The sequence below is a fragment of the Budorcas taxicolor genome, chromosome 11 (assembly GCF_023091745.1).
Source record: "Budorcas taxicolor isolate Tak-1 chromosome 11, Takin1.1, whole genome shotgun sequence".
Taxonomy (NCBI): Eukaryota; Metazoa; Chordata; class Mammalia; order Artiodactyla; family Bovidae; genus Budorcas; species Budorcas taxicolor.
Genome location: NC_068920.1, coordinates 48,896,114 through 48,923,759, shown reverse-complemented (window position 1 = coordinate 48,923,759; position 27,646 = coordinate 48,896,114). Strand labels below are relative to the sequence as shown.

Below are 27,646 nucleotides of genomic sequence, written 5' to 3'. Positions count from 1 at the left end.
GACTCTTCTCCTTCCAGACTCCAGCCTCCTTCTCTCCTACCATGAGGCCTCACCTGGACAAATCCTTATCCATCAAAATCCTTATCAACTGACTTACCTGACCTTCAGTGACAGATGAAAGTACTCCAATGAATGAATTGGACAACCCTTACTTGAGCATCTACTACATACTAGGGAGGGGCTTCCCAGGTGGCGCTAGTAGTAAAGAGCCTGCCTGCCAAAGCAGGAGACCTAACACACCGGGTTTGGTCCCTGGGATGGGAAGATCCCCTGGAGGAGGGTAAGGCCACCCACTCGGGACTTGACTGAAGCGACTTAGCACTGATGAATATGCTGGGGAGATAGGAGCAGTGTGGACCGAGGCACAGGGTGACTTACCATTCACAGGCATGAGCCCAGCACATCATCAGGTCACATAAAGTATGTGCTTGAGGTATGGAGGGGGGCTTTAGGGAGGATCTCAGAGGAGGTGGCCTCTAAGGTGAGGGAGGAAGAGGTATCAGCTAGGCAAGGGGGTGGGGGAATCGGGGAGGTTTGGGGCAGAGGGAGGAAGCATGGGGGAGGATCTGGAATTCCAGGAACGGTGGGTAGTTCAGAAAGGTTGACATGGAGCATGATGGGATGTGGAAGTGAGGGGGCGAAGGATGGAAACGTCTGGAAAGGCCATAAGGGCCACGTGGGGAGCTACTGATTCCCTGGTGCGTATGTCAAAGGGGTGGAGAAATGTTGTTGAGGAAAACGAGGCTGGGGGCCAGCTGAGGCTGGGAGAGCGGGCAGGGGAGGGTGGAGGAGTCCCTACAGGAAGGTGAGAGGTGAGGGGAGGAGCCGAAGGAGCAGGCGGAGGGATAGCTCACTGCTCCTGCGCCTTCAGACAGCGAGATCCTGGACCGCCCCGTGTAACTGCCGCCAAGTCAAAAAGTCGAACCTAGAAAGGCTGCAGAAGACTGTTCACAGTGGAGCGGAGAATTGAAGGAGATGAGGGTGTGTGGACAGCTCCGGGAAGGGCATTCCAGCCCGAGGGAGCAGAAAGGGCAAAGGCCCTGAGTGAGACGTGTTGGAGGCCACAGGTCGGGGGCGGGGGGATGATGAGGTCCGAGAGGCCAGCGCAGATCAGACCAGGCAGGGCTCCTCCGCTGGCCACGGTGGATTTTCTCCAGGGGTGATGGGGAATCGTGGGAGAGTTCTGAGAAGGGAGTGAGGGTGTTCAGCAGCCCAGTGCCCCCTCGCCTCTCTGTCCCCAAGCCAAAACACCATGGAGAGTGGACTCAGAGTGACCCGGAAAGGACGGAAGCTAGGCTCCAGCCGCCGGCGGCAGATGCGAGAGCCAGCTGATGGCCAGGATGTGCCGGTGGCCCCCGAGCCAGAGTCCTGGTCCTCCCAGTCAGCTGAAGAACTGCAGAGCTTCTTCCAGGACTGCGGTGCCGAGGAGAGGGGCTTTGTCACTCGAGAGGATCTGGCGGTGAGTCCAAGGCCCCAGCCCATCCCCTGAATCCCTTTGCTTCTTCTTCTGAGACTCTCCTTCCCAGGAAGGCAGACCATCCCTGCCCTCTTCCCTTTCTTTCATCTCAAATTTGCTTTTAGGAAAGGCTAGGGATTTATTATACTAAGGTGGGAATGACTGATAAGGTATTTTGTATTACCCTCTTCCAGAAACACTTGCATTTTAATAAGGGAAAGGTTTTAAGTCAAAGAAGGAACTTGCAGATGGTATAATTTTAAGCCCATTGAGCAGGGAAGTTTATCTTGGGGAGCAGTCAGGGCCCTGGAAATAAAACCCTGTTAATGTCTGCAAACTTAAGTCAAACAGATCCGCCAATGATGTACATGCCAATAAGGACTCTTAGGCTGTGACCTAGACTGAAATTGGCTGATTTTTGTTTGTGTGTTTTTTTCATTTTCTACAATGGGTCCTATGTGAGTTGTTGGCATCTCACTGGACCCGCTGTCTCCTCCTGATTTTGCTCCATGCTCTAGACTTTGACCTTTTTCCATCAAAACTGACCCTTCCTATCTGTATTCTGCCGTCAGAGCCACAAAAAAGTACAAATGGCTGATGTTAAATTATAATTTTCAAAATGGTAAAAAAGACTTTTGATTAAATATAAAACCAATACTTATCAAAGATCTAGCTAATTCATTATCATTATTATTATCAATCAGTGAGGAACTCAGTATGATGTTATGACAGGCTCAAGGAGCATTTGAGAAGCTGCAAGTATTTATGGGCAATTTGGGCTTCCATTGTGGCTCAGTTGGTAAAGAATCTGCCTGCAATGCAGGAGATCCGGGTTTGATTCTGGGTCGGGAAGATCCCCTGGAGAAGGAAATGGCAACCCACTTCAGTATTCTTGCCTGGAGAATCCCCATGGACAGAGCAGCCTGGCGGGCTACAGCCCAGGGGGTCACAAGAGTTGGACACAACTTAGGGACCGAACACCACCACCATAGGCAATTTGACAGAAAAGTGTTAGGCTAAGTTTGCTGAGTTCATTTTTGAAAATGACTAATGTCCTACAGGCCACAAATCTTTGGGGCTGTCTGTACTACTAGACAAAATTATTTTCAATTCTCCTGGACAAAATCTACACGTTAACAAGTAACTTCAATATGTCAGACTTTTCAAGGTAAACAATGAGATGAGCTAAGTCCATTCCTCTTGTCTAGACAAGGCTTGGGTAGTCTTTACTCCCATATAATATTGAAAGGGTGTGCTGTGTACATTTTCACTTTATTTCCAAGTGTCCAGTAATTTCCTGTGATCATAAATAACCTCCAAAGTTTACTCTTGACATAAAAAAGGCTGATCTCATTCGGTTTGGCTTGATCACTTCTGTAGGTGTAGTGAAGGTGCTAATGAAGCAGGTGGGTCTCCTTGACTGGGCTCTGCAAATCTGAAATTTTGAAGTATTGAGCTATTTTAGCTTCTCTCCACAAGTTTTCATATGGAAGTTTAAGTTGACATTTTAAAACCTCTGAAATTGGCTTTTCTATCTAGAGTGACCTTCTGTCCCTGTTTGCCTGCATTGGAGGGTTACCTGGGATGTGGGACTTTCAGTGTTAAAACTGGGAAAGTCTTGGGCAAACAAACCAGCTGGCTTCCCTACTTCTATGGAAACCAAGCACAAGACTCTCTCCACTAGTTTTTACCTACACTTGTGAGGGACTTCTCTTCTTGAGGTTCTCAGTTTTTCTAAGGTCCCTCTCCTGCCCAAAAGTAACCTTTCACATTACCCGTTTTCAGGCCAGCTTTGCAGGTATTGGGTCCATGGGCGCTCCTTACGGTGGACCTGTAACACCTGATTAAATGAGAATCATCCTTTAAATCAAAATCTGGTTAAACAGTTGATCTATCCAACTGTATCCCAGTAAAAAGGAGGACAGATTCTTATTGAACCTGTGTAAATAACTATATTGCCAGAGAAAGGAAGGAGATTCAGGAAAAGTATTGGTTTCTGAGTCAGGAAGGGATCAGTGAGATTCAAATACCACTTAAAATATTAAATTTCAGTTTGAAAGTGAAGTGAAAGTGTTAGTCGCTCACTCATGTCTGACTCTTTGTGACCCCACGGACTATGGCCCACCAGGTTCCTCTGTCCATGGGGATTCTCCAGGCAAGAATACTCTAGTGGGTAGTCATTCCCTTCTCCAGGGGATCTTCCTGACCCAGGAATCGAACCCAGGTCTCAAGCATTGCAGGCAGATTCTTTACCATCTAAGTCACCAGGGAAGCCCAAATTTCAGTTTGCAAAAGGATACTCTCCTAAACTGAAAATTAGAGGTAGCTCAGGAAGCCAGAGAGAGGACTTCCTCACAATATCCATAAAAGTGAAACAATAAAAAAATAGTACTGGCATTTCCTCGGTGGTCCAGTGGTTAAGAATCCACCTTGCAATGCAGGGGATGCAGGTTCGATCCCTGGTTGGGGCATTAGGTCCCACATGCTGAACGACAACTAAACCAGAGTGCCATAACTACTGAGCCTGTGCACCATAACTCGAGAACCCAAGTGCCGTAACTAAGACCCAATCCAGCCAAATAAACAAAACGATAGTAATAACCACACCAACTGTGTTCCCAGCAAATAACCGTACCAACTGTATTCCCAGCAAATAGCCGTAAGCCAGTTTTCTTCAACCATTGATTTAGTTCTGTGTGATTAGCTCTTGAGCTACTGGATCTTGGGTGAGCTGGCTGCTTCTAGACTGAAAAGAGTTCTAGCAACTGTCATCCACAGGCTCAGTCTGAAGGCTGGCTACTGTCAGCTTAGAACCCTGTACTCACGCGAAGCAGCAATAGTTAATAGAACCTGGTACAGACCTTTTCCACACGGCTTTGACGCTGCACTTTGTGGAAGACACAAACTGAGCTGGTTCATAACCAAGCCTTCAGGGTAGGTTGGAAAGAGTAGGAAAGAAGAAATGTGTTTAGTAATGAGACTCAAAGCCTGTGGCTTGTTTTTTTTTTTTTGCATTTTTTATTGGCGTAGAGTTGCTTTACCATGTTATATTAGTTATTGCCGTACAACATTGTGAATTAGTCAATGTATACCTATATCCCCTCCCTCTTGAGCTTCCCTCCCACCCCGCCATTCCACCCCTCCAGGTCCTCACAGAGCACCACATTGAGCTTTTTTAGGTTACCTTTTTACAGTAACCTAATAGTGTCAGAATGGAAGAGAGTAAAATGTTCTGTTGGGATACAGTATATAACTATTTCATGAAGTTTGATCAGCATTTCCCCTAAAGAACATAGTTTGCATAGCAAAGACATTGAGAAATCTCTAGGGCCTTTCCCTAAAGCATGCAATTTATGAAATATTTATGTAAACGCTTTTTACCTATGTAAACTTAGCCTAGGAAAGGCTGGATATCTCTTCTGATCTGACAGTTCTTCCCATAATGCTCTTATAGTAGTGATGAGGTATTTAACAAATAAAGAGAATGATATCTTGACATTTTTATTTTTTCTTCTAAATTTAGAATCTGATGTTGGGAAGGCAAACCCAAAGAGATATCAGAGAAGGTAGGGCACTAAATTAAGATACAATCATGGGATCCTGAGAAATAGTACTTGGTTTTTCTATTTAATTAGGGACAATAAAATAAAGTATTTTGCAATAAACATAGAAGAAGACAACACTCTTGCTGATTAGTCTCTAAGTTGTGTCTGATTCTTTGTGACCCCCCCTGGACTGTAGCCTGCCAGATGCCTCTGTCCATGGGATTTCCCAGCCAAGAATACTGGAGTGGATTGCCGTATCTTTCTGCAGGGCATCTCCTACATTGGCAGGAGGATTCTTTACTGCTGAGCCTCCAGGGAAGTCCAACTCTATAAGAAGGCAATACTATTGCAAGGTTATTTAGCTCTTTTATATGGGAAGTGGCTTTGCTTTCTGTTTTATGAAAATTAGAACACAACTGAGCCAAAACAAAGCAGAGAAAATTATTCTGCTGAGACATGAAACAGTTATCTGGGCAACTTACACAGAAGACTAATAGTAACCCTCTTTTAACCCTTGCCTGGAGCTCTAAGACCAGTTTATCATTTAATAGAGAGAGAGCCAAATTCTAGTTTTGCATGAATATAACATGTGGCAGTCAAAGTTTCACAAGTTTTACTTCTTTATTTATAAACCCATCAAAACTGAGCCAAATTTGTCCAAATGTTAACATAAACTTTATAGCCTATTTTCAGACTCAGGTATTATAAAATCAAGACAAATAAGATTCCCATTCAACAAACACTCTACAATCTCCTATATCCATTCAGATTTTGCCAGATGCTTTAAAACAAAACCACTTCCTTTATTTCCTGGAGAACAAAAACACATCCCATTTTCCTTGCAGACACAGTTATTTTTCTGCCACTCCTGTTTCTAGGATCAAGTAAAACATTGTAGTGATTATAGCTTTTAACAAAGTAATCAGCTTTTATTTCCCAGAAAAAAATTGATGGGTAAAAAACTGAGAACTGTCTTGGACAGCATTTTAGTAAACAGCAAAGCTCACAAATACACATAACACAACTTTCTACAGTCATACATATGCCTTGCACAACTTTAAAAAATTGCGACAGAATAGACATAATATAAAATTTGCCATAGAGTGTATCCTTGTATTATATTAATATAAGTTGTGGGAAACACAGATTGCTATTATTTATCTTTTGTAAACAAAAATTATTAAACCAATCTAATTGATCAAAGATTCACCTTAATTATCTGAACCTGACTCCTTAGAAGTTTTCTGAGTTAGCTAGTTCTCATAAGAGGAATTTTTTTTTAAAGTCCAGCACATTTAAAGCCTTAGAAGTTTGGTTTCTTTATTTTCTGTGATTTTGGGGACCATTAGATTTATATAGGCACTTATTTGTCTCTACAAACCAATCCACCCAGAGCCCCTGTAAGGGACGTAGTACTCTTAAGTCACTAATACCCAGGTATAGAAAAATGCTCACACTCACAATGAGAGTTGAGGGCCTTTCTGAATTACAGACAGTCTGGCTTCTTTTCTACAACTCCAACCACAGTTCAAAAGTAAACACAGAAACACAAAAACTCCAGTTCAGATTTCAAAGAGCTATTCTCCTCCCCAGTGGGCACAAAATTCTTAACCGATTTGAGGTCATTCACAAAAAAACAAACACACCACCACTAACAACAAAAGATTAGCAAACCAGATTTTCCACTGTGTCTCAACCGACAGACACTAGGTCTCCATCATGTATCCCATGGAGATCTCCAAATGGTCAGTCCGTAAGACAGAGTGCCCCATCGTGGCTACCGCTAAAACCAAAAGCAGAAAATCTGTAAAATCAAAAACATAAAAACTGGAGAAACAGAATCAGCAAACAAAGTTCTATCACACATGGGATTCCCTTCAAGAGCCAAGGAAAGAAGTGTCCAGGACGTCCCTGATGGTCCAGCGGTTAAGATTCCCTGTTCCCAGTGCAGGGGGCCTGGGTTCCACTCCTGGTCAGGGAACTAGATCCCACATGCCACAGCAAAGACCCAGCACAGCCAAACAAATAGGTCAATAAATAAATAAATAATATATATATAAAAGAAATGCCTGTGTTCCCAGAGCCCATTTAGGGCTCTTTTCCAGCAACACAGTTTACTGGGTTCTGACAGCCGAGTCCACTGGGGCATCTCCATGGAACCTCCAAAACCGCTAAAGCAGGATTTCCAAGAAGATAAAATCATGACCCTTAGACAAAAATAAAATGAATCTATACCAGAGATTTTATTTAACTCACTTATTAATGGGAGATGTTCTGAATGGTTAAAAGAGCATTTGAAAAGTGGGATAACTTAACAGAGAAATGTTACAATCAGGTTGTTGAGGTAGATTGCTTAAAGCTGGTTAATGTACAACAGGTCATAAATCTTTGGGACTCCCTTGTTCCATCAGGCAAAAGTTATTTACACCTCTCTTGAACAGAATCTACAAGTTAACACGTGACTTCATTTAGTCTGGGATCTCTAATCAGTACCATGAGACAAAGTGCATTCACAGAATCTAGAAGATGCTTGGGTGGCCTTGGCCCCTGTAGAATACCAAAAGGGTGTGCCGTCCACTTTGGGGACTTATTTTCCCATGTTAGGTAATTTTCAAATAGTGATAAACACATGGACAGGGCTGGCTACTGTCCTTTATTACAGTCCTAGAAAGATGAGACTCAGAAGAGGTGGGTTTTGATGCTGGATGGTGGAAGAGAAAAACTGAGGATGAAGTTCAAGGCTCTGCTTGGGTCCGAGAGACTCAAGGACTGGTCTTGAGGTCAGGTTGAGGGTTGGACTCTGAAAATGGGGAGAGGGGAGGTGGGGGTGGCTGAAGATAAACACCTCTCCTTTTCTGAGAGTGGCCGAGAGCCTTCCCTGGTAGGAACATCACCCAACTTACCTCTATCCTTGCAGGCAGCCAAGTTCAGCTTCCTGAGCAGCGAGGATGAGCTGGAGATGATCTTTGACTGGGTGGATGTGGAGCGGAAGGGACGCCTCTCCCTTGAAGAGTTCAGCTCCGGGCTCAGTATGTCTGTCTTGGGAGGGCCTGCCGGGGGTGTGCCGAGCACGAGATGAGGCTGAGCGGACAGGAAAGGCTGCAGTGACCCATCACAGGACCTTCACAACACCCCTGAGGGCAGTTCTGGGTGTGGATGACATATGAATGACCGTAGAGATGAGAATGCTGAGCCTGAGTGGGAAGCCAGTTGGTTCGAGGCAGAGCTGACTTAAGACTCTAGCCCAGGAGACCTTACTTCCTTTCCAACATTAAGAGCAAATCATTACTAGGGGCGGGCAGGGTATCCCCTGAGCATTCCCCTTCTCCAGAGAGGCCTCCAGGATTGCTTTCTGATACCTCCCATGTCTTCTCCCCAGTAAAAGCTTTCCCTTGAGCAGGAGGTTAGATACCCCCTGTTCTTGAGACCACAGGCCTTGTTTCTTCCTGGAGAAGGTCCCATTCTGGCTTTGGTTAAAGGAATATGAGGCCCCAGGGAGCAGCAGAGGGTGATATTTAGTGGGTGGAGGCTCCCCACGCCCTTAACCCCACTGGGCAGGGCAACTCCAACACTGTCTTCTTAAGACAGACCTAGAAGGACCTAGAGACATCAAAGCTGGAAATACACAATATTCCAGCTGAGCTCGATGGGGAAGACCTTTGGTCCAGGGAATGGAAGGAGTGGTGTCCTTGTAGCGATCCTGAAAAGGATCATCAGCCTTTAATGTAGCCAAAGCCACCCCTAGTTCTTGGGTCTGCTGAGTCTCCAAGAGTTTGGGAGACAATGGAAAGGGGAGGTCAGGAATCTGCATTTACAGGTTGGGCCCTCCCAAGAGATGGTTGCTCTGGCTCTGGTGATTGAGAAGCTGGGAGCAGGGAGGGGAAATTAGGGCCTGGAATCAGGCGTGCTGTCCATGTGGCCCCAAGGGGCCATCTTCACATCTGTGTCCAGCTGTGTCCACTATCTGGAAGACTTCCCAATGCCTACGAAACAAAATTCAACTCCCTTCCCAGGGCCTGCAGGCCAGCGCTACTGAGACCCTTCCAGCCTCTTAGGCTCACTCAGTACCACTCACCTCCTCCAGCCTGCCGATCTAGCTCCTACCTCAGGGCCTTTGCACGTGCTGTTCTTGCAACCTGGAATATGCTTCCTGAGAAAACCGCATCACTTGCTCCTTCCTTTTAGTCATATCTCAGTTCCAGTGTCACTTCCTCAGGACCCTCCTGACCACCCTCTCTAGTCTCTCAAAGGAAATCACCCTGTTCCTTCCTTTAGGCCACTTGGAAATTTTATTTATTTATTAAATGTGTCGTTTTCAGTATTCATAGAATGTCAGCTCCACCAAGGCAGATTTCAGCCAGTTTTGTCCCCAGCACATAATAGATGCTCAATGATTATCCTTTGACCTAGTGAAAAGAATGTGTTGGCCACAGTGGAGCTACTGTGTGACTTCTAGCAAGTCTCTTGCCTCTCTGGGCCTCAGATGCTCATGTGTAGAATGGGCACAGGGTCTACCTTGAGTAGACTCCCAAGGTTGACATGAGGAGTGTATGACCCTGGCCCTGTATAAATGTGACTGACACAGATAAAACCATTTCCCCAAGGGCTGGAGCAGGGCAAGGTGGGAAGTCAAGCGATGGAGCCCAACCCCACTCTGCTCCTTTCTGGCCCTCTTTGTTCCATAGAGAGCATCTTTGGCTCCAGCTCGAGCACCCACAGGCTCCATAGAAAGAGGCCACTGCTCTCCAAGCGAGGATCTGTAGCCACCAGCTTCCCGGTGGTGGAGGAGGCCAACAGTGAGGAGAAGGAGGCATTCTTTGCCTTCATGGAGCAACTAGGAGCCAGCAACTCACTTCCTGAGTAAGGCCAGCAGGGTTGGGGGTGTGGGGAGGAGGCACCGCCTGTCAGAGGGGAAGAGCACTGGCCCAGACGCAGGATCAAATGGGAGCTACCAGGTGGTGGTGGGTGGATATCCTGGTTTGGCCACTTGTTGGCTGTGCGACTGCAGGCAAGTAGCCTAACCCCTTACCTGCGTTTCCCTGGCTGCAGGGTGAGCAGAAGAACTGGTGTGGGATTAAACGAAGCCCCGCGTGGAGAAAGCCTACCCACTGAGTCCATCCCACTCAAGCCCTCCCTCCCTGTCCTGCCCTATCAGGTCACTCCCCAGAAAGATTGGCAAGTTGAATTATCAGCTCCCTAAAGGGACCCATGATCTTTTTTCTTTCTTTCTTTTGGCCCCTTCGTGTGGCATATGGGATCTTATCTCCCCGGTGATTGAACCTGTGCCCCCTGCATTGGAAGTGCAGAGTCTTAACCATTGGACTTCCTGGGAAGTCCCAGGACCCACATTCGCTAAAGTACAAACCTCCCAAGGGTGCCTTTTCCCTAAAAAGAGAGTCCCCCAGTGGAGTGATTTCAGGTGTGGTGATGCTCTGAGTTGGGCAGGCTTGGAGACAGGAGGGCTTGGAGATGGTCTAGGGCTCTGGGATTTTTGGGGTTCACTCATGCTTAGAGAAAGGGACCCTGCCTAAAAATACCCGTCACACACCCCTCCAGGTCCCACTGGCTCTGTTAGAACTAGCAAGGGAATCACCCTTGCCCATCTGCCCAGGTTTTCCCAGGTTCCCCTGCCCCACAGGGCTCTGTGAGGACAAGCTCTCAGAGGGTGGGGCAGGCGCTGTGGGCAGGCAGGGTGGGACTGGGGTACAGGCTGGCAGGGCAGCTGTGGTGGAAAGTGATTTACCTACTTGGCAGCTTGGCCTGTGCTCAGCCCTCAGGCATCTGTCTTCACGACTTAATTAAATCCATGTGAAAGCAGCATTTATTGAATGCCAACTCAGTGCCAGACCCCAGGCTGGTGCTCTCCACTGGGTGCGCCTCATTCTCCAGTGGCCATGTTACAAATAAGCTCAGAGAAGTCGTGGGACTTGCTAAAGGTCACGCAGCCACAGAATGGGAGAAGAGAGAAGGCAGATGGAAGCTCTGGGCCATCAGACACCCAGATCCCCCGCCCCACAATGAATCACCAAACCGTAGAGGGACAGTGGGATATGGGGATCCATGAAGGGATAAGCGCACAAATGGGAGAGGTTCCTGGAGGAGGTGGCACTGGAGCTGCACCTGGCAGAGTGTAAGGAGATTTTTGTGACCCAGCTGCCACTGTCTGTTGGAGTGTGGCCATTAGAACCTAGGAGTGGGCTTCCCTCTGCCTCCTGGTCCCACTCAAGGGTGATCTCTGGCCGTCCTCCCCTCCCAGGCAGGCGGAAATCTGGCAGCTATGGAGAAAGCTGCGGCAGGAGGAGCCCCAGCTGGCAGGCAACCTAGAGGGCTTTCTGGCCAAGATGAACAGTCGCCTACAGGAGGCACGGGCCGACAAGGAGGTTCTGGAGCTGGCTCTGAGGAAGTGAGTTGGGGCCGGGTTGATACACAGTGGATGCTCTTTATATTAGTTGAATCTTTTTTATTTTTGGCTGTGCTAATGGCAGCATGTGGAATCTTAGTTCCCCGACCAGGGATTGAACCCGCACCCCATGCAGTGGAAACGCAGTCTTAACCACTGGACCACCAGGAAAATCCCTTAGTTGAATCTTAAGTGAATTTTCTGCTGGATGGGCAGAGCTGAGCTAGAAGAAGGGGTAACTAAGGGAATCTATTGGGATGGACAGAGTGAGGCCTTCAGCCAAAGAGGGGATGGGCCAGTGTGTCCTGGTGCAGGGCCACTGGGGCACCTAACTCCAGGGCACCGCTCACGTAGATTGCCATGTGTGTGGTGATCCTGGGGTTGGCATGGGCTCAGTCCTGCCAGGGAGTCTGTGTTTGGGGGTGGGGGTGGATAGGAGGATGGTGACAGCAGGAAGTGGGGACAGAGTGATGGGGTGACTGGGGACTGTGAGACAGGAGCCAACATCCCGATGATGGTCAGCAGGAGTCAGCAGGATGGGCTCAGATGATTCATATCAAGGGCCTCTGTCAAGGTCAGGAGCTGTTACTGGGATGACAGTTCCCAGGGTGACAGGGGTCAGTGACCGCTGGCAGAGTGAGCTGAGCAGTAGGGTCAGCTCACTAAATGCGGGCCCAGACCGTCCCTGCCAGCAGCAGGGTGGCAGGGTGCTGCTTGGCCCCCCCACCCCTTCCAGGAGGGACACTGACCATCACCGCGAGGTCCAGCAGCTCTACGAGGAGATGGAGCAGCAGATACAGCGGGAGAAGCAGCAGCTGCAAGCCGAGGTGAGCCCCCAGCCCCAGCCGGCCTCTCCCCCAGCCCGGGACCCCTCTGCTGCCCGCGCAGTGAGCCCAGGTCTGACCAGCGTGGGGCAGCGGGAGGCCGCTGCGAGCAGATCGTCTCATCTCCCCCAGTGTCGGAGAGACAGTTTGCTCAGACAGACGGGGTGGGGAGTGCTCACTGCTGCCAGCTCTCGGGGGTCCCCTGGGGCCACTCCTCCCACTCTCTGGGCCTCTGTCTCCTTGTTGCCTGGGCCAGGGAAGTTGTCCTGAGACCCCCCTCCTTGTGGACACATCCTGGACCGGGCGCCCCAGGCCTGAGTGGAGGTGGCACATGGGGAGGGCCAACCCAGGCCGGCTGAGTCTTGGACTCGGCCACACAGGGGGAGCTGAGACCTCTCTGCTCCCCAGAGCGACTCCCGGGGCCTGGCCCTCAGCTCCCAGATGCAGGAGGTGCTGGAGGCCAAGGAGCGCGAGGTGCAGCGGCTGACCGAGGGCCAGAAGGAGGTGAGTGACTAGGGCTCCCCTGGAAGCCCAGTTTCTGAGGATTCGCAGACCCTGATACCCACCTCCAGGGAGTTCGCTGGGCTGCTGGGCTCCTGTATCAGAGATGGCTCCCCTAGGAAAGCGATGTCTCTGGCCCTTTTTCTGAGATGAGGCCAGGTAAGGGCAGTGGCAGCCCTGGGACATGAATCAGAAGGTCCAGGCTCAATTTCCTGCTATTTCAATTAAAAGCCCCATGAATCTCAGGAAAGAGCTTTGCTTGTCTTGGCCTTAGTTTCTCCATCTGTAAAATGAGAATAATCACATCTACTGCAGCTCCCTGGCTAGTTGTATCAAAAGAGGTAATAAATGGGAAAGCCCTTTGAAGCCAGAAAGCACCAGGCAAACATGAAGTCCTAACATTGGAGAGGCTTGGTGATAGGTGGGGCTCAGCTCTCATCTCTGCTGTCAGCTGAGTGACCTTGGGCAGGATTTTAACCTCTCTGAGCCTTGGTTTCCTCATCAGAGAAATGGAGATCAGAACTTTTGCCTTAGAAGGCTGCCGTGTAGCCTTTCCCTTCTCCAGAGAACCTTCCCAACCCAGGGATCGAACCCCAGGTCTCCTGCATTGCAGGATTCTTTACCAGCTGAGCCACCAGGGAAGCTCTTGCAGGCTTGGAGCCTTGGAGCCTGAGGCAGGCCCCTTTTGGTGATAGAGGAAGTTGGACTTTTCACACAGGACCATTCTGTCCTGTCCCCTGTGGATGTGAAGCCTCTTCCCGCAAGGCCATTCATTCCTCCATCCAACCACTATTTATGGTGCACCCGCTATGTGCCAGGCACCATGCTAGCTTCCAGGGAACATAACAGACACATCTCCTGCCGGTGGGGTTTTTGTCTAGTTGGGGAAATAGTTGATAAACTAAATAAGCAAGTAAAGTCTATGACTTTCACTATTAGATAGTGAAAGTGCTAAGGAGAATAAGTAACACAGGACAGGAGGATAGGAGGGTTTTGAGAGGAGGTGTCAAGGAAGCCTCATTTACGATGATGACTTTGGAGTAAAGGCCTGAGGAGGTGAGGAGTGGGCCCTGTAGTATCTGAGGGGAGAGCAGTCCAGGCAGAAGCTACAACGAGAGCAAAGGCCCTGAGGTGGGCGTGAGGCGCTGTGAATGTCCGAGGACCAGTAAAGGGGCCTGGGGTCTGGAACAGCCTGAGCGGGCAGGGAGCAGGGTAGTGAGAGAGGTGGTCAGAGATGTAATGGGGGTCGGGTGGGGCAGACTGCAGGTCCTGGGGGCTGTCGGGACCTTGCCTTCCATTCGGCACAGTCAAGCAGCTCTCCATCTCCCGTCTTAGACCAGGAGCTCCTTAGCGACCACAGGGGCTCAGAGGTGAGCAGCCAGCTCAGAGTACCGAGCAGAGGGTGTGGCCCCTGGCGCTGCTGGCGGCCTGTGCTTCTCACGCAGTTCCTCCTCCCTCCCCCACCCCGCCAACTCCAGTGTCTCTCCCGGTGGGAGGTAACGGAGCTAATTAGGCCAATGAGGGGGTAACACCCGATCCTATGTTTTAAGCTGGGTCTCCAGGAGCCTGGAGTCTGTGCCCCACCATGGTCTTGGGAGGCTGTTTAGTCCCCCTGAAGGGCAACTGGGCTTCTCTCCCCCTCACCCGCCACCTCCTGCAGCTGGAGGCCCAGCTCCACCGTCTCAGCAGCACACACCAGGAGGCCAGCTCAGAAAACCGGCAGCTTCGGGAGGCCGAGCAAGACCTGGCTGGGCGGCTGGAAGAGGTTCGGGGCCAGCTGCAGGTGACCCGGGGACACCTGGATGCCACCAGGGGCCGCGTGTCCTGGCAGATGGAGGAGGAACCCAGGCAAGTAGCTGCCACCCCCGGGCTGGGCTGCAGACGGAGGGCTTCCTGCAAGAGGGGAGAAAGTCTTTGAGTTCTCAGAGACTCTGCTCAGCCTTCAGAGCTCACGGTGCAAGTGAAAAGTAAATGTTAGTTGCTCAGTCGTGTCTGACTTTCTCTGCGACCCCATGGACTGTAGCCCGTTAGGCGCCTCTGTCCATGGGATTCTCTGGGCAAGAATACTTGGAGTGGGTAGGCATTTCCTTCTCCAGGGGATTTCCCAACTCAGGGATCAAACCAGGGTCTCCCACATTGCAGACTATCTGAGCCACCAGGGAAGCCACACACAGACTCCCTCCTTAAACCTCACAACAACTCCACCGGGCTGGGATTGTCATGCCTGTTTCTCAGACAAGGGAGCAGAGCGGGGAAAACCATGTGCCCGGACACACATGACACATGGCTCACACGACTGGGATTCAGGCACACACACACACACACACACAGGCTAGCGCAGTGCTGGATCCTTGGCAGAGCGGGATGGGCTGGAACAGTAGGAAGGCTTCCTGGAGGAGGTGAGGCTCCATATGGGCCTTGAAGGATGAGCAGGATTGGATGAGGGGAGGGGTGGGGAGTGAGTGCCAGGTGAGAAGCCCTGCTGAAGGGAAGACTGAAGGGAGGGCTAGCTGTGAGATGTGTACCCACTGCTGAAGGATGCAGACAGGATGGGTGTGACAGCTACCTGCCCCTCCCTGACCCTAGCTTCCCCCCCTTCCTAGTGTCCCCAGAGCAGGTGAGGAGAAGGCTCTAGACGCTCAGGCAATCTCCTCCGCGGAGGCTCCCCTGCCTGGACTGTTTGGGGACAACGATGACTGGGACCAGCTCCTCAGCGGCATCGGCAGCACCCCCCTCAGTGCCCTGCAGCTCTCCTGGAGCCCGCCCCCAACCCCGAAAGCCTCCTCAGGCCCCCCGACGCCCCGAGTGGTCAGGCAGATCTCCCTCTCGGAGCCACATGCTCTTCTGTTTGCTCAGGAGCTCTCTTCAGATCCAGGGGGCTCTCCAAGGAGCCCCCTTGGGGCACCTTCTGGGACCGAGGAAGAGAAAGGAGCGAACCCAGATGGGCCGGTCATGAGCCCTCCAGAGCAGACCGGACAGCCCCCCAGCCCGGAAGCTAAGGAGGAGTCAGGGCTTGGCCCCGGGGTCCACTTCCCCTGGGGTCTCCTGGGGGTCCCAACTGGGGAGTCAGGGAGCCTGGTGGCAGCTGCACTCAAGGTGCTTGTTCCTTTGGAGGATGGGCCCCCTCCTCAAGTGACCTCGCCCCCTCCCCAGGCCTCAGCTGGGCCCAGCACACAGTTCCAGACCTCACACCTGGATGATGAGGGCCCTGGCCCTGGGCCGGCCCCACCCAAGCCGCCCCGGCAGAGAGAGGCCCTCCATCGGGACCCCCATTCTGCTGGCTCTGAACCAAGGCTGGGGTCCTCGGGACCCGGAGCCCTCCTGGTGGGGCTGGGTGAGCCCTCCCAGGGCCTGGTGCCTGGGGGTCCGGCTCCCACGGATGGATCAGAGTGGGGCAAGTGGAGCCCAGATGCACAAGAGGGCCATTCAGGGGAGCTGCAGGAGGCTCGTGGCCGGGTCCCTGGGCTGCCCGCTCTCCTCCCCCAGAGCCTGGAAGAGGAGCCCGGGGCTGAGGAAAGGAAAGCAGTGGACCAGGGAGGGCAGAAGTTCAGGTCAGAGCTGACCGTCGAGGCTCGTGGCCTGAAACCCGAGCACTCAGAACTCCCCCAGCTCGATCCCCAGCCCGCGCCTCACCCACCTGACGGAACACAAGCTAAGGTTGAAGCAGAAGCCCCGGCTCCCAGGAAACCATCAAGGGGCTTTCCCCCAATGGGGGCTCAGCCTGGGGATGGAGCAGAGCCCCCAGAGCCCACACAAACCCTTCCCACCAGGGCTGAGCTGGAAGCCCAACCCAGGCCCCGGCCTACAACTGCCCACGCAGAAGGAGAACAAGCCCCCTCTAAGTCCAGGGAACCAAGGGCAGAGAACAGGCCTGAAGATTCAAGAATGGACTCTGGAGGTCCGGGGCTGACCCCATTCCCTGGGGACCGCTCGGCCAGCGAACCTTTGGCCAACCCTGATTACGCCTTCCACGTCATCTTCCTGGGAGACTCGAACGTGGGCAAAACCTCCTTTCTGCACCTGCTACTCCAGAACAGCTTCGCCACTGGGCTGACAGCAACTGTGGGTAAGAGCCGTCTGGGGAGGATGGCAGGGGAGGGAGGGGAGAGCCGGGGGACCGGGCTGGCGAGCTGGAGCAGGCCCAGAGCAAACCATCCCCGAGCAAGCTGTAGGTTCTGCCCTCGCCACAGGCCCTGCGTTAGATGTTATTTTATACCGGCATAACCTGGCTACTTTACTAATCATCTCTAATTATAGGTAATTTGCTTTCTCTGGATTGATCTGATTAGCTAATAACGTGCCACGTTAACAAAGCACCTTCAATTTAGGTGGCAGCACTGGCCGATGGTGAAAACAAGCCAGTCTCCACACATGTGGTCCCTAGGCAGGCCACCTCAGGGACCCCACTGCTTGAATGCCCAAGAGCAGCCCTAGGCCAGCCAGCCAGACTCTGGCAGGAAGCTACCTTGGGCAAGTTGAATATTTTACACAGAATGTATTTGTAGAGTGGGGTAAGTTAGGAACACCGGTGCCTGAGTTCAGAATCCAGTTCTGCCAGTTACTAATGGTATGAACTTGAGCAAATTATTCAAGGCCTCTGAGCACAATGGGGGCAATGGTAGTGCTGACCTCTGAAGGGGCTGTAAGAATTAGTTCAGTTAATATATATCAAGGTCTTAGAATACTATCTGGCACATATTAAGTGCTTAGTTAGTATTAGTTATTTTTATGGTTGTTATTATTATAAGTACACTTTTGATAATGTCTAATCCAGTGGCTTTTGCAAATAAAATGTCCTAAAGCACAAAGCATCCTCTCCCTAAGAATATTGGGATATGTGGCCACTCGTATAAAGCCATAGAAAAGAGCTCTTGGGAGTGTTTGGCTTGGGGTAAAAGTGGAGGGATCTGTGTCTTTGTGTCTGTCTAGGTACATGCTAACTGGGCACCAGTGGTAGACCAGTGGGTAAAGTTCTCAAACTTTACCTAGGAGACTCCCTTACCCCTCACCCAGGACAGCTTCTCAAAATTTTCTCTGCCTGAGAAGCCTCACCTGGGGAGCCAATTAAAAATGCAGTGTTGTCAGGAATAGGGACCCATAGGAGGTCTGTTCCGGAGAAGGCAATGGCAACCCACTCCAGTGTTCTTGCCTGGAGAATCCCAGGGACAGGGGAGCCTGGTGGGCTGCCGTCTATGGGGTCGCACAGAGTCGGACACGACTGAAGCGACTTAGCAGCAGCAGCAGCAGGAGGTCTGTTCCGATGTTGAACAGGGTCACAAGGTCTGCAAGGCCACCATCATTAATCACACAAGCCAGGGGTCCCCAACCTCCAGGATCTAATGTCTGATGATCTAAGGTGGAGTTGATGTAATAACAGTGGAAATAAAGGGTACAATAGATGAAATGCGCTTGAATCACCCCCAAACCACCACCCGCCCCCACCACCCTAGTCCATGGAAACATTGTCTTCCATGAAACCGGTCTCAAAAAGTGTGAGGACTGTTGACCTAAGCTGCTGGTTACTGACCACCTACAATGCACCTGGCACACTTGCCTTATTCCGTACGAGAGTCCTCTCATGCCTGTGAGCCTCTCCCATTGTCATGTGGTAAGAAGTTTCCATGAAATTCAATAGAGAAAATACAGGTTGCATAATTGTGAAAAGACAAGGCAAGCCTGCGTGCACTGCTAGTCAGCCGGGAGGAGTGTGTGTGTGGAAGCGGCTCAGTCGTGTCCAACTCTTTGTGACCCCATGAACTATACAGTCCATGGAATTCTCCAAGCCAGAATATTGGAGTGGGTAGCTGTTCCCTTCTCCAGGGGATTTCCCCAACCCTGGGATCAAACCCAGGTCTCCTGCATTGCAGGCCGATTCTTTACCAGCTGAGCCACCGGGAAAGCCCTGATATCCAAATCTGTCCCACACCTAGCTGTGGTTTGATGCCCCTGGTGATTGCCATCCATCGGGCTTACCTGTCACTGGGGATGATTCCAGCTTCCTCAGTTGTAGTTTCCCCACTCGGCATCACCCTCCTCTCTTCCCACCCTGCTTTCTCGCCTGTCTGCCTTGGAGAACAGGGCTGGTGGAAGACCAGAGCCAGAGCCAATCGAATTATAGCTGACTGCACATTTTTGTGAGGTTTCTCTGCAGCTATCCCCATTTTACACATGAGGAAAACAGAACTGAAGTCCTGGTAAACTTTTTGGCCCTATCTGGGCACCAAAGTTCATACCTGGGGCCACCTGCCTTCAAAGTACAGGCCCTCACCCCAGATGCTCTACACTTTTATGCGCTCAGCACTGCCCACTCCCTGGGGTTGTTCACGTAAAACAGCAGATTTCTTGGGAAGCAGAAGACGTTGTAGTTCTGACAGTTTATATGGCTTAAGTTGTAACGTGTGGGGATAGGTGGGTAGACTGAGGGTGGGTGATGGGCAGGAAGGCGGAAAGTGGGAGTAATGGAAGTTACTAAATGCAAAGAATAATCATGAGGGTTGCTCTGTAGATCATGCTGCGGATGTTTATGCAGAGGCTGGATGTCATCACAGCGGGCGGGACTGGGTAACTGCAGAAGTTTCTGCAGACCCTGGGCTTCCTTAGACCTTCAGAAAAGGGGGCAGTAAAGAGAAATGGATGCTGCAGACAGACTTTTGCTGAGGTCAGGACTTCCCGGCTGCCACTTCTCCCAGTCTCCTCTGGGGAGCACAGATGGGGGCGTCTGTGGCTTGTCACCACCGGGGGCAGAAGTAAGAGCTTGTGGGGGGTCACCATGTGTCACCTTGAGGAAGGTCTCTCCCAGCTCAGGGATATGTGAGGAGTTGCCTCTTTCCTGAGCTGGTCGGAGCCCCATGGTGGGCTCAGCAGGGACAAAACAACCCCTCTCCGTCACCCCCATCCCACTCGGTGTCCCTGGGAACTGGGGGTTGGGCAGGAAGTTGCTCCCCAAAGATTCCAAACCTCCCGGGGATTTCACTAGTACGTCCACATTTCCAGGGACAGGAGGGGTCTGGAACCATGACCCAGGGAAGGATTTGTCTATGAAATTTTGAGGAGGTGGAGGTTCAGATAGATGAGAATTCATCAGTTCAGTTCAGTCGCTCATAGTAGATAATAAAAATGACCACTTTCCAAGCAGCCCCTAGACGTTGGACCAGACCTTGAACGTAAGCTATTTAATCCTCCCAATCACCCGGTGATATGGGTCTTTTTTAATTGCCACCTTGCAGATGAGAAAGGAAGGCTCAGAGGGGTGAAGTGACCCACACAGGCAGTAGAGCAGCAGAAGGGGGACGACTCAGAGCCCACCTGGTCCTCCTTGAAGCCAGCACTCCCTTCACCCTCCCAGGTTGCCTGTCTGCCCTGCTGTCTGGGTAGAGAATAAAGATGCATGCAATAATTAGGAATGAAACAAGAAGTATTATAAAAAAATAGATGAACGAAACGGATTTTCCTGAGTAGCCTGGGGAATAAACATTGCCAGGTAGTTGAGAAGACAGGTATTTTCGTAGAGGTAAAAACAAGGCAGGGTGCCTCATGTCAGCCAGCTGTCAGGGTGGGAGTGCAGTGGGAGCTGGGTAGGCAGAGCAGGCTTCTCGGAGGATGTGGACCCTCAAGTGTGGATGGGATTTGAAGAGCAGAAGGGAAGCCCGGCTGCTGAAAGTTCCCCCCACCGTGGCTGGTACTGGGAGCAGGTGTATATTCAGGCAGGCGTCAGCTCCAAGTCCTGGATGGTAACTTGAAAGTAGGCTTGACTCTCATCCGTGTGTCCTAGGAGTGGATTTTCGAGTCAAAAACCTGCTGGTGGACGGCAAGCGCTTTGCACTGCAGCTCTGGGACACAGCTGGCCAGGAGAGGTAATGGACGCTGTCGACTTTAGTGGCCGAGCCTGGACTGCAGAGCAGTGGAGCCCAGCTTGTGCCCGCTGAGGATTCAGGAGGTGGGGGATGGAGAGATGAGCCCAGGCCCAGGGCAGGAGACAGGAGAGCGCACCCAGAGGCCCCCTCAGCGTGGCGGGGCAACTGTGAGGGCCGTCCCAACATGGCCCTCGGGGCACAGCTACTCAATCACTTTTTTTTTTTTTTGGGCCACGCCTTGTGGCATGTGGGATCTTAGTTCCCCAACCAGGGATTGAACCTACACCCCCCCGTGAAGTGGAGGCTTGGACTCCCAGCCACTGGTCCTCCGGGGAAGTCCTTCCACCTATCCTTTGAAAATATTAGCTTTCGACTTTCTAGTTAAGCGGTAGCGATCAAAACTGAAAAGGGACATCATCTATGACCCGGAAGTTCTACTTCTAGAAATTCATTCTACTGTTGAATTCATACTATATTATCAAAAGGACCAAGACTGTTCACAGCATTAGTGTTTATATTATGAAACACTGGACGCCTCCTCAGCACCATCAGTAGTGGGCCAGTTAAACAAATTAGAGTCTCTTCATACAATAGAATATAATGAAGCTGGAGAAAAGATGGAGGATCCTCTTTATGTATCTTTGTGACCCCAAGGACTATAGCCCTCCGGGCTCCTCTGTCCATGGAATTCTCCAGGCAAGAATACTGGAGTGGGTAGCCATACCTCCTCCAGAGGATCTTCCCAACCCAGGGACTGAACCTGGATCTTTGGCCTTGCAGGCAGGTTCTTTACCATCTGAGCCACCAGGAAAGTCACCTTTATGTACCAATAGGGAAATGTCTCTAAGACATTTTATTATCTGGAGAAAACAAAGAACATAGTATTGAATATTAGTGAGTACAGTGCTTTACATTGTATTTGCTTAAACAGTGTGTGTATGGGGTGTGTGTGTGTGTGTGTATGATTATATATATGCATGAAATATCCCTGGGAGACTATTTAAATAATGGGTAACTCTGGTTTCCTCTGGGGAGGAGGGCTGTGTGGCTGCAGGATGAAGGTAGAGTCGCCTGAGAGAGACTTTTCGTTAGATGCCCTTTGGTACCTTTTGAAATCTGAGCCGTGAGGCCTGTTAACCTATTCAACAATAAGCACACCGGAAGAAGGAAAATACACACACACCCTCTCTGGGAAGCAGTTAGAAGCCGAGGTAGCAGCTGAGGCCTAGAGAGGCCGGAGCCTGGGGCTAGGGTGCCTGGCAACATTGGCGCGGACTCTCTGGGCAGGTACCACAGCGTGACACGCCAGCTGCTCCGCAAGGCTGACGGCGTGGTGCTCATGTACGACGTCACCTCCCAGGAGAGCTTTGTCCACGTGCGCTACTGGCTGGACTGTCTCCAGGTGAGCTGGCGGCTGCTGGGGCTGGCCCCAGTGGGCAGTCAAGAGGGAGCTTGTGTCTTTCCCACTACCTTTTTTGTCCTGGGATGACAAAGGACACAACGGACATGTGGGTGACAATCTGCTGAGGGCATGTGGCTGGATGGGCTGGGAGCATAGTAGTACAAAGAAGCCATAGCCACATAGTATGGTCTCCAAAACAAACTCTTTCCTGTGTCCTTCCTGTGAGCGTTTCTTTGCTATGCACCGAAGCTCTGTGATGATTCTTAACACCTGGGGATAATGCAGGTCTAGTGTCAGTCTGGATGGTCATTCCTTTGTCCATACATCTCTAGTTCTTTCCCCCACATACGTATGTGATATACGTATGAATGAAACTCATATGCTGAAACTCGGCAGTACGTACTAGCACAGAAGACGGACATGAAGAAAGCCATGTTGTCTTCTCTCTGGAAGTTTCTGGTCTAGTTGAAGAGATGCAAAGGAAGCAGAATACAGTAATATTTAAGGGAAACTGGGTTCTGGGTTCTGATGAGACCTGGGTTTGAATCCCAACTTCCCCATCCTGACTCTGTACCCTTGGACAAGTGACTTAAACTCTCTGAATTCAATTGCCAAACTTTTCTCATAGAGGAGTTGTGAGGATTAACAGCTATAACTGCTTTCAGCACAGCACCTGGTATATAGTAAACTCTCCATTAACAGAAGCTATTATTATTATCATCCATTAAACAGTTAGGAGATGAGTCAAGGCAGCCTGTGTAATCTAACGCTAGGCTGTTCAGCACAGGCAGGAAATGACAGGCCTGGGCAGGAGCAATCCAGGAAGGCTTCCTAGGGAAGGTGACTTTGAGGTTGGCCTTGGAGAGTGGGTGACATGTTTGCAGGCTGAGAGGAGGGGTAGGTTTGCTGCAGATGGAAGGGAATGTGTCAGAGGTGGGAAGAGCATGGAGTGGGTGTGATATAGAAAGTGGGCTGTTTGTGTAGGGGGGACGTGGCACAGGGTCAGCTTTTCCTGGAGGGCAGGGTCAGATCCACCAGGGCCTGGCTCACAGCAGGTGCCCTACACGTGTGGCTGAGGGAACATGTTCTCTGTGCAGGATGCAGAGTCTGACGACGTGGTCATCCTTCTCTTGGGAAACAAGACGGACCGTGAGGAGGATCGGCAAGTGTCCACTGAGGCTGGGCAGCAACTGGCCCAGGTGAGCAGCTGGGCATCCGCCCCTCCCCCAGCCTGGACTGGGCAGACCCATCCCTGGCGGGTAGTGAATAGGTCACCCTGGCCCAGGCCACAGAGAACAATGGGCTCCTGCCCCTGCTCAATCAGAGACTAACAGCCTTCCACCCACCCGGGCCCAAGACCCAGACATGAGAGGGTAACAGTGAGCAGGACATTGAACCTTACTGTTGCATTAGCAAATCCCCACAGTGTCCTGACCTACATAAAAATTACCTTCAGAGTAAAAAGCTTTTCAAGCTTCACTTAAAAGTCCCAATCAAATCTTCATTTTATCTCTGGTCTCTAATTAACATAACATTCCTTCTAATTTATTCTATCTTAAGACCCAAATTCTTCCCTGAGAAGATGGCATCAAAAGCCCCACCACCAGACAGGGGAGCGTGGATACAATTTATTTTTGAATAGAACTGAACTACGTTCCAGAAAATCTGGAGAATAATTAAGATGGGAAAAAGTCTCGCTCCCCACACTACCTCTGACACCACCCCTCTTGACATTTCCATATCGTATTTCCTTCCCATTTCTTCTCTCATTTCTCCTAACCATGAGGTCATCATTGTAGCTCCTGGTTGGTGGGAATTTTTTCCTCTTAAAAGTCCTAGCTCACCGCGTTTGACAGGAACGCCTTCTCTAGCAATTTATCCTGAGGAAAGAGTCAGAAATAATAATTCCTAAGAGAAGAACGTGAGAGATCCTGTGTATAATTGAACATGTTTGTAAGAGAATGTTCTTTATGAGAACACTTGGCAACATTTGGTGGTTAATTTGTGGAGCTTCATGCAAAAAGCTAGCATTTGCCGTTAAGAATCCTGTTCTGAAAAATATTTAAGGTTGTGGAGGAAATGCATTACAATATAATGTGAAGTCAGAAAAATAGCCATGTCTCTGGGGACAGGTTAGGTTGAATCATATGAGATTGCTGATATTTGACTGTTTGGCATCTATCAGAGCAGCAATTTCATACAGTTTAACCTAACAGTATAATGATATTTAGCCCACACTCCACACCCCCAATAAAAGGGTCATATAAAACAGAATAGAAATATTGGATTGGCCAAAAAGTTCATTCTGTTCTTTTCTAAAGAACTTTTGGTCAACTCAACATATGTTCAAACACTAACAAAAGTGGTTTATAATTTGTGCTTACCTTTTTCACTAAAAAACTTTATTTACTTATTATTGGCTGTGCTGGGTCCTCATTGCTGAATGGGCTTTCTCTAGTTGCGGCAAGCGGGGGCTACTCTTCAGTTGCAGTGGGCTGGCTTCTCATTGCAGTGGTTTGTCTTGTTGCAGACCGTGTGCTCCAGGGAGCCCGAGCTCAGTAACTGTGGCTCCCGGATTCTAGAGCACAACCTGTATAGTTGCGGCACACAGGCTTAGTTGCATGGCATGTGGGATCTTCCCAGATCTGGGATGGAACCTGTGTCTCCTGCCTTAGTAGTCAGATTCTTTATCACTGAGCCGCCAGGGAAGCCCTGTACTTACGCATTTTTATGCTATATTTCCCAATATTTCCAATTCAATACTTTTGAAATTGAAAACATAAAATACACACACACACACACACACAACGAATGACTTTAAAGAGCTTCTCAGGTGGCACAGTGGTAAAGAATCCATGTGCAATGCAGGAGGCGCAAGAGACACAGGTTCAATCTCCGGGTCAGGAAGATCCCCTGAAGTAGGAAATGGCATCCTGTTCCAGTACTCTTGCCTGGAAAATCCCATGGACAGAGGAGCCTGATGGGCTGCAGTCCACGGGGTCACAAAGAGTCAGACACGACTGAGCAGACACAGACAACAACTTAAAAATGTCCCCAAGGACATTTCTCCTAATTGGAATACGGGCTTTCCACCATCACTCGGAAGGCTGTGGGGTGTTTCTGGGTAGCGTCTTTGACACCTTGGCCAGCCAAAATGGAGAGACAGTGGGCAGAGGGGCAAGGCTGGGGACCATGGAGACAGGGAGACAGAGACAGGCTGCCTCGCCTGTTGGGGCTGGCTTGGGGATGTACGGGATGGGACTCTGTCTGATGGTCGGGTTTACGGTGGCGGGGGCTGCCGCCTGGACTCTCGGGGGTCTCCTCCACGGCACCTGTACCCCCATCTATCTGGCTGCAGGAGCTGGGGGTCTCCTTTGGAGAGTGCAGCGCTGCTCTGGGTCACAACATCCTGGAGCCCGTGGTGCACCTGGCCCGGTGAGTGCCGCCCTCCCCCTCCCCACCCAGAATCTTCTGGACAGCCTTTAGCTGACTCATGCGGGAGGGGAGGCTCATCTGAGGAAGCACCTGAGAAAGCACAGGGCTCAGAAGCCTGGGGAAGGAGTGAGAGCCCTGCAGGAGTCTCCTGACTCTAGTTCTACCAGTCCTGTCAGCAGCCCCACCTCCAGGAAGTCTCCCCTCCCCTCTCTGAGCCTCCGTGCCCTCCTGAGCTTCCAGTGACTTCCACTGCATTTAGAATAAAATTCAGATGTCTCCCAATGGCCCAGATTGGCTCCAGTGCCATCTCCCTGCCCCCCACCCGACCCCCTCAGTCATAAGCTTCAGCCACTCAGAGGAACCCTCCCTGACCACACCTGCTCCCACCACTATTCCAAATCTCATTCTCTGTGTCCCTCAAAGGCCTTTTTTTTTTTTTTTTTTCCGGCTGCAAAGAGCAGTTTGAGGGATCTTAGTTCCCTGACCAGGGATCGACCCCAGACCTTCAGAGTGAGAGCTCGGAGTCAGGGAAGTCCCACAAAGCCTTTTTTGGCAAACTGTCGTTACAGAGTTTGTCTGCTTACTGCCTTCCCCACCAGGCTGGAGCTCTAGCAGGGCCAGGTCTTTTTGGTTCAGCTCCTCCCCGTTCTGTCCCTGGGTCAGAAAGATCCCCTGGAGAAGGAAATGGCAACCCACTCCAGTATTCTTGCCTGGAGAATTTCATGGGCAGAAGAGCGTGGTGGCCTGTAGCCCCCGGGGTCTCGAAGAGTTGGACACGACTGAGTGACTAGCACTTCCTTGCCCTGGAGCCTGGCACATGTCTGTGTTCAATTAATGAATGAAATGAGTGAGGTGGGAGGGGTCTTAGATGACACGATCTCTAGGCCCCTTCTCTGACAAAGCAACTTTCAGAGTGAGCTTGGTGAACTGCACACCTGATCCCATCTGATCCCTGGGACAGGAAACTGCTCAATGACTTCCTTTTGCTTTACAATAAAAGCCCTACTTGTGGCTTCCTGGCCAGCAGAGCCCTGAATCCTTGCTGCCTCCAAGGCTTCTTTCTGGCCGTTCAGTCCTTAGGCTCTGTGATTTAGGACAGTGCCAGGCACACAGGACATATACTGTGAATAAACAAATGAAGAGGCTTTGCTTCACCAATCCCCCAGCTCTCTCTTGACACTAAGCCTTTGCCCTCTGCCTAGAACTCACCCTTCCCTTTTCTGCAAGTGGACCCTTGTCCAGTGCTCTGTCTCAGCTCCAGCACTGCTTCCTTTCACCCTAAATCCCTCCAGGATCTGGTGTGAAGTCCCTCTGTGTGCCACCCCATTCCTGGATCCTGATGGCCCCTTCCCATCTCCGTCTCCCACACTACGCAAGGCAAGACCTGCTGGCTTCACGATTATAATCAGACTCCCTTGCCCCTGGCACACAGTAGGCTGCAGAGAATGCTAGGGAGGAGACAGAAAGGTGTTTCATGCCATGTGGAACGCAGGGCAGGGGCAGAGTGGAAGTTCAGAGGGTCCAGCCCACAGCTGCACCCTTGGGTCCCTCCCTGCTGCCTCTGGCAGGTGAGAGAGAGAACTGATGCCCGGGCATCTTCACGCAGGTCCCTCAAGATGCAAGAAGAGCGCCTGAAGGGCTCACTGGTGGAGGTGGCCCCCGAGAAGCCTCCAAAGAGAGCTGGCTGCTGCTCCTGAGGCGCTGGCCTGGCCGGGGTGGGCTGGCCACCTCCCTGGGTTTCCTGTGCTTTGGCTCCGGTCCCACCTGCCTGGACACAGCAGTGACAGAGACGACTAGCTCAGAAGTTCTGGAAAACCCTCCTTGGGTCAGGACTCAGACCCCAGGGCAGAGGCTGCACTAACGTTGGCCTTTGCACTCCCAGAGAGGGACTTTTCTGAGTAATAAGATTGGTGGGGTGGGGATGGGGGGGGGGGGGTCAGTTAAAACTCTTTAAAGAAAGGAAAAGTCCAGAAAAAGGACTTAAGGGAAATACACCACAGTATTGGCGAAACGTCTCTAAGTGACGAAATTACAGGGTAAAGGTGTGGGGGTGTTTTCCTTTTTACATGTATTTGTATTTTCAGATCTTCTACGATGACTGCGTATTCCTTCTGTAGTCAGAAATAAGAATAACACTCGAGGGGCGAGAGGGAAACTTTTCAAAGAGCTTGCTTCGGTGCTGATTCCTAATTGAAATGGCCTGTTAATTGCAAAGTACTCTGTTTATTAA

The 27,646-nt window shown here is 50.8% G+C and overlaps 1 protein-coding gene across 1 annotated transcript; it reads left to right on the top strand.

Annotated features, from left to right (window-relative positions):
• Nucleotides 1-1,252: 1,252 nt before the first annotated feature.
• Nucleotides 1,253-27,113, top strand: RAB44 (RAB44, member RAS oncogene family). The gene is made up of 13 exons (XM_052649650.1): nucleotides 1,253-1,459; nucleotides 7,919-8,030; nucleotides 9,687-9,861; nucleotides 11,258-11,404; nucleotides 12,138-12,228; nucleotides 12,634-12,729; nucleotides 14,387-14,574; nucleotides 15,330-16,792; nucleotides 20,498-20,579; nucleotides 21,867-21,981; nucleotides 23,079-23,180; nucleotides 25,340-25,416; nucleotides 27,023-27,113. The coding sequence occupies exons 1-13, from the start codon at nucleotides 1,253-1,255 to the stop codon at nucleotides 27,111-27,113; spliced, it is 2,946 nt and encodes a 981-aa protein (XP_052505610.1).
• The last annotated feature ends 533 nt before the right edge of the window (nucleotides 27,114-27,646 follow it).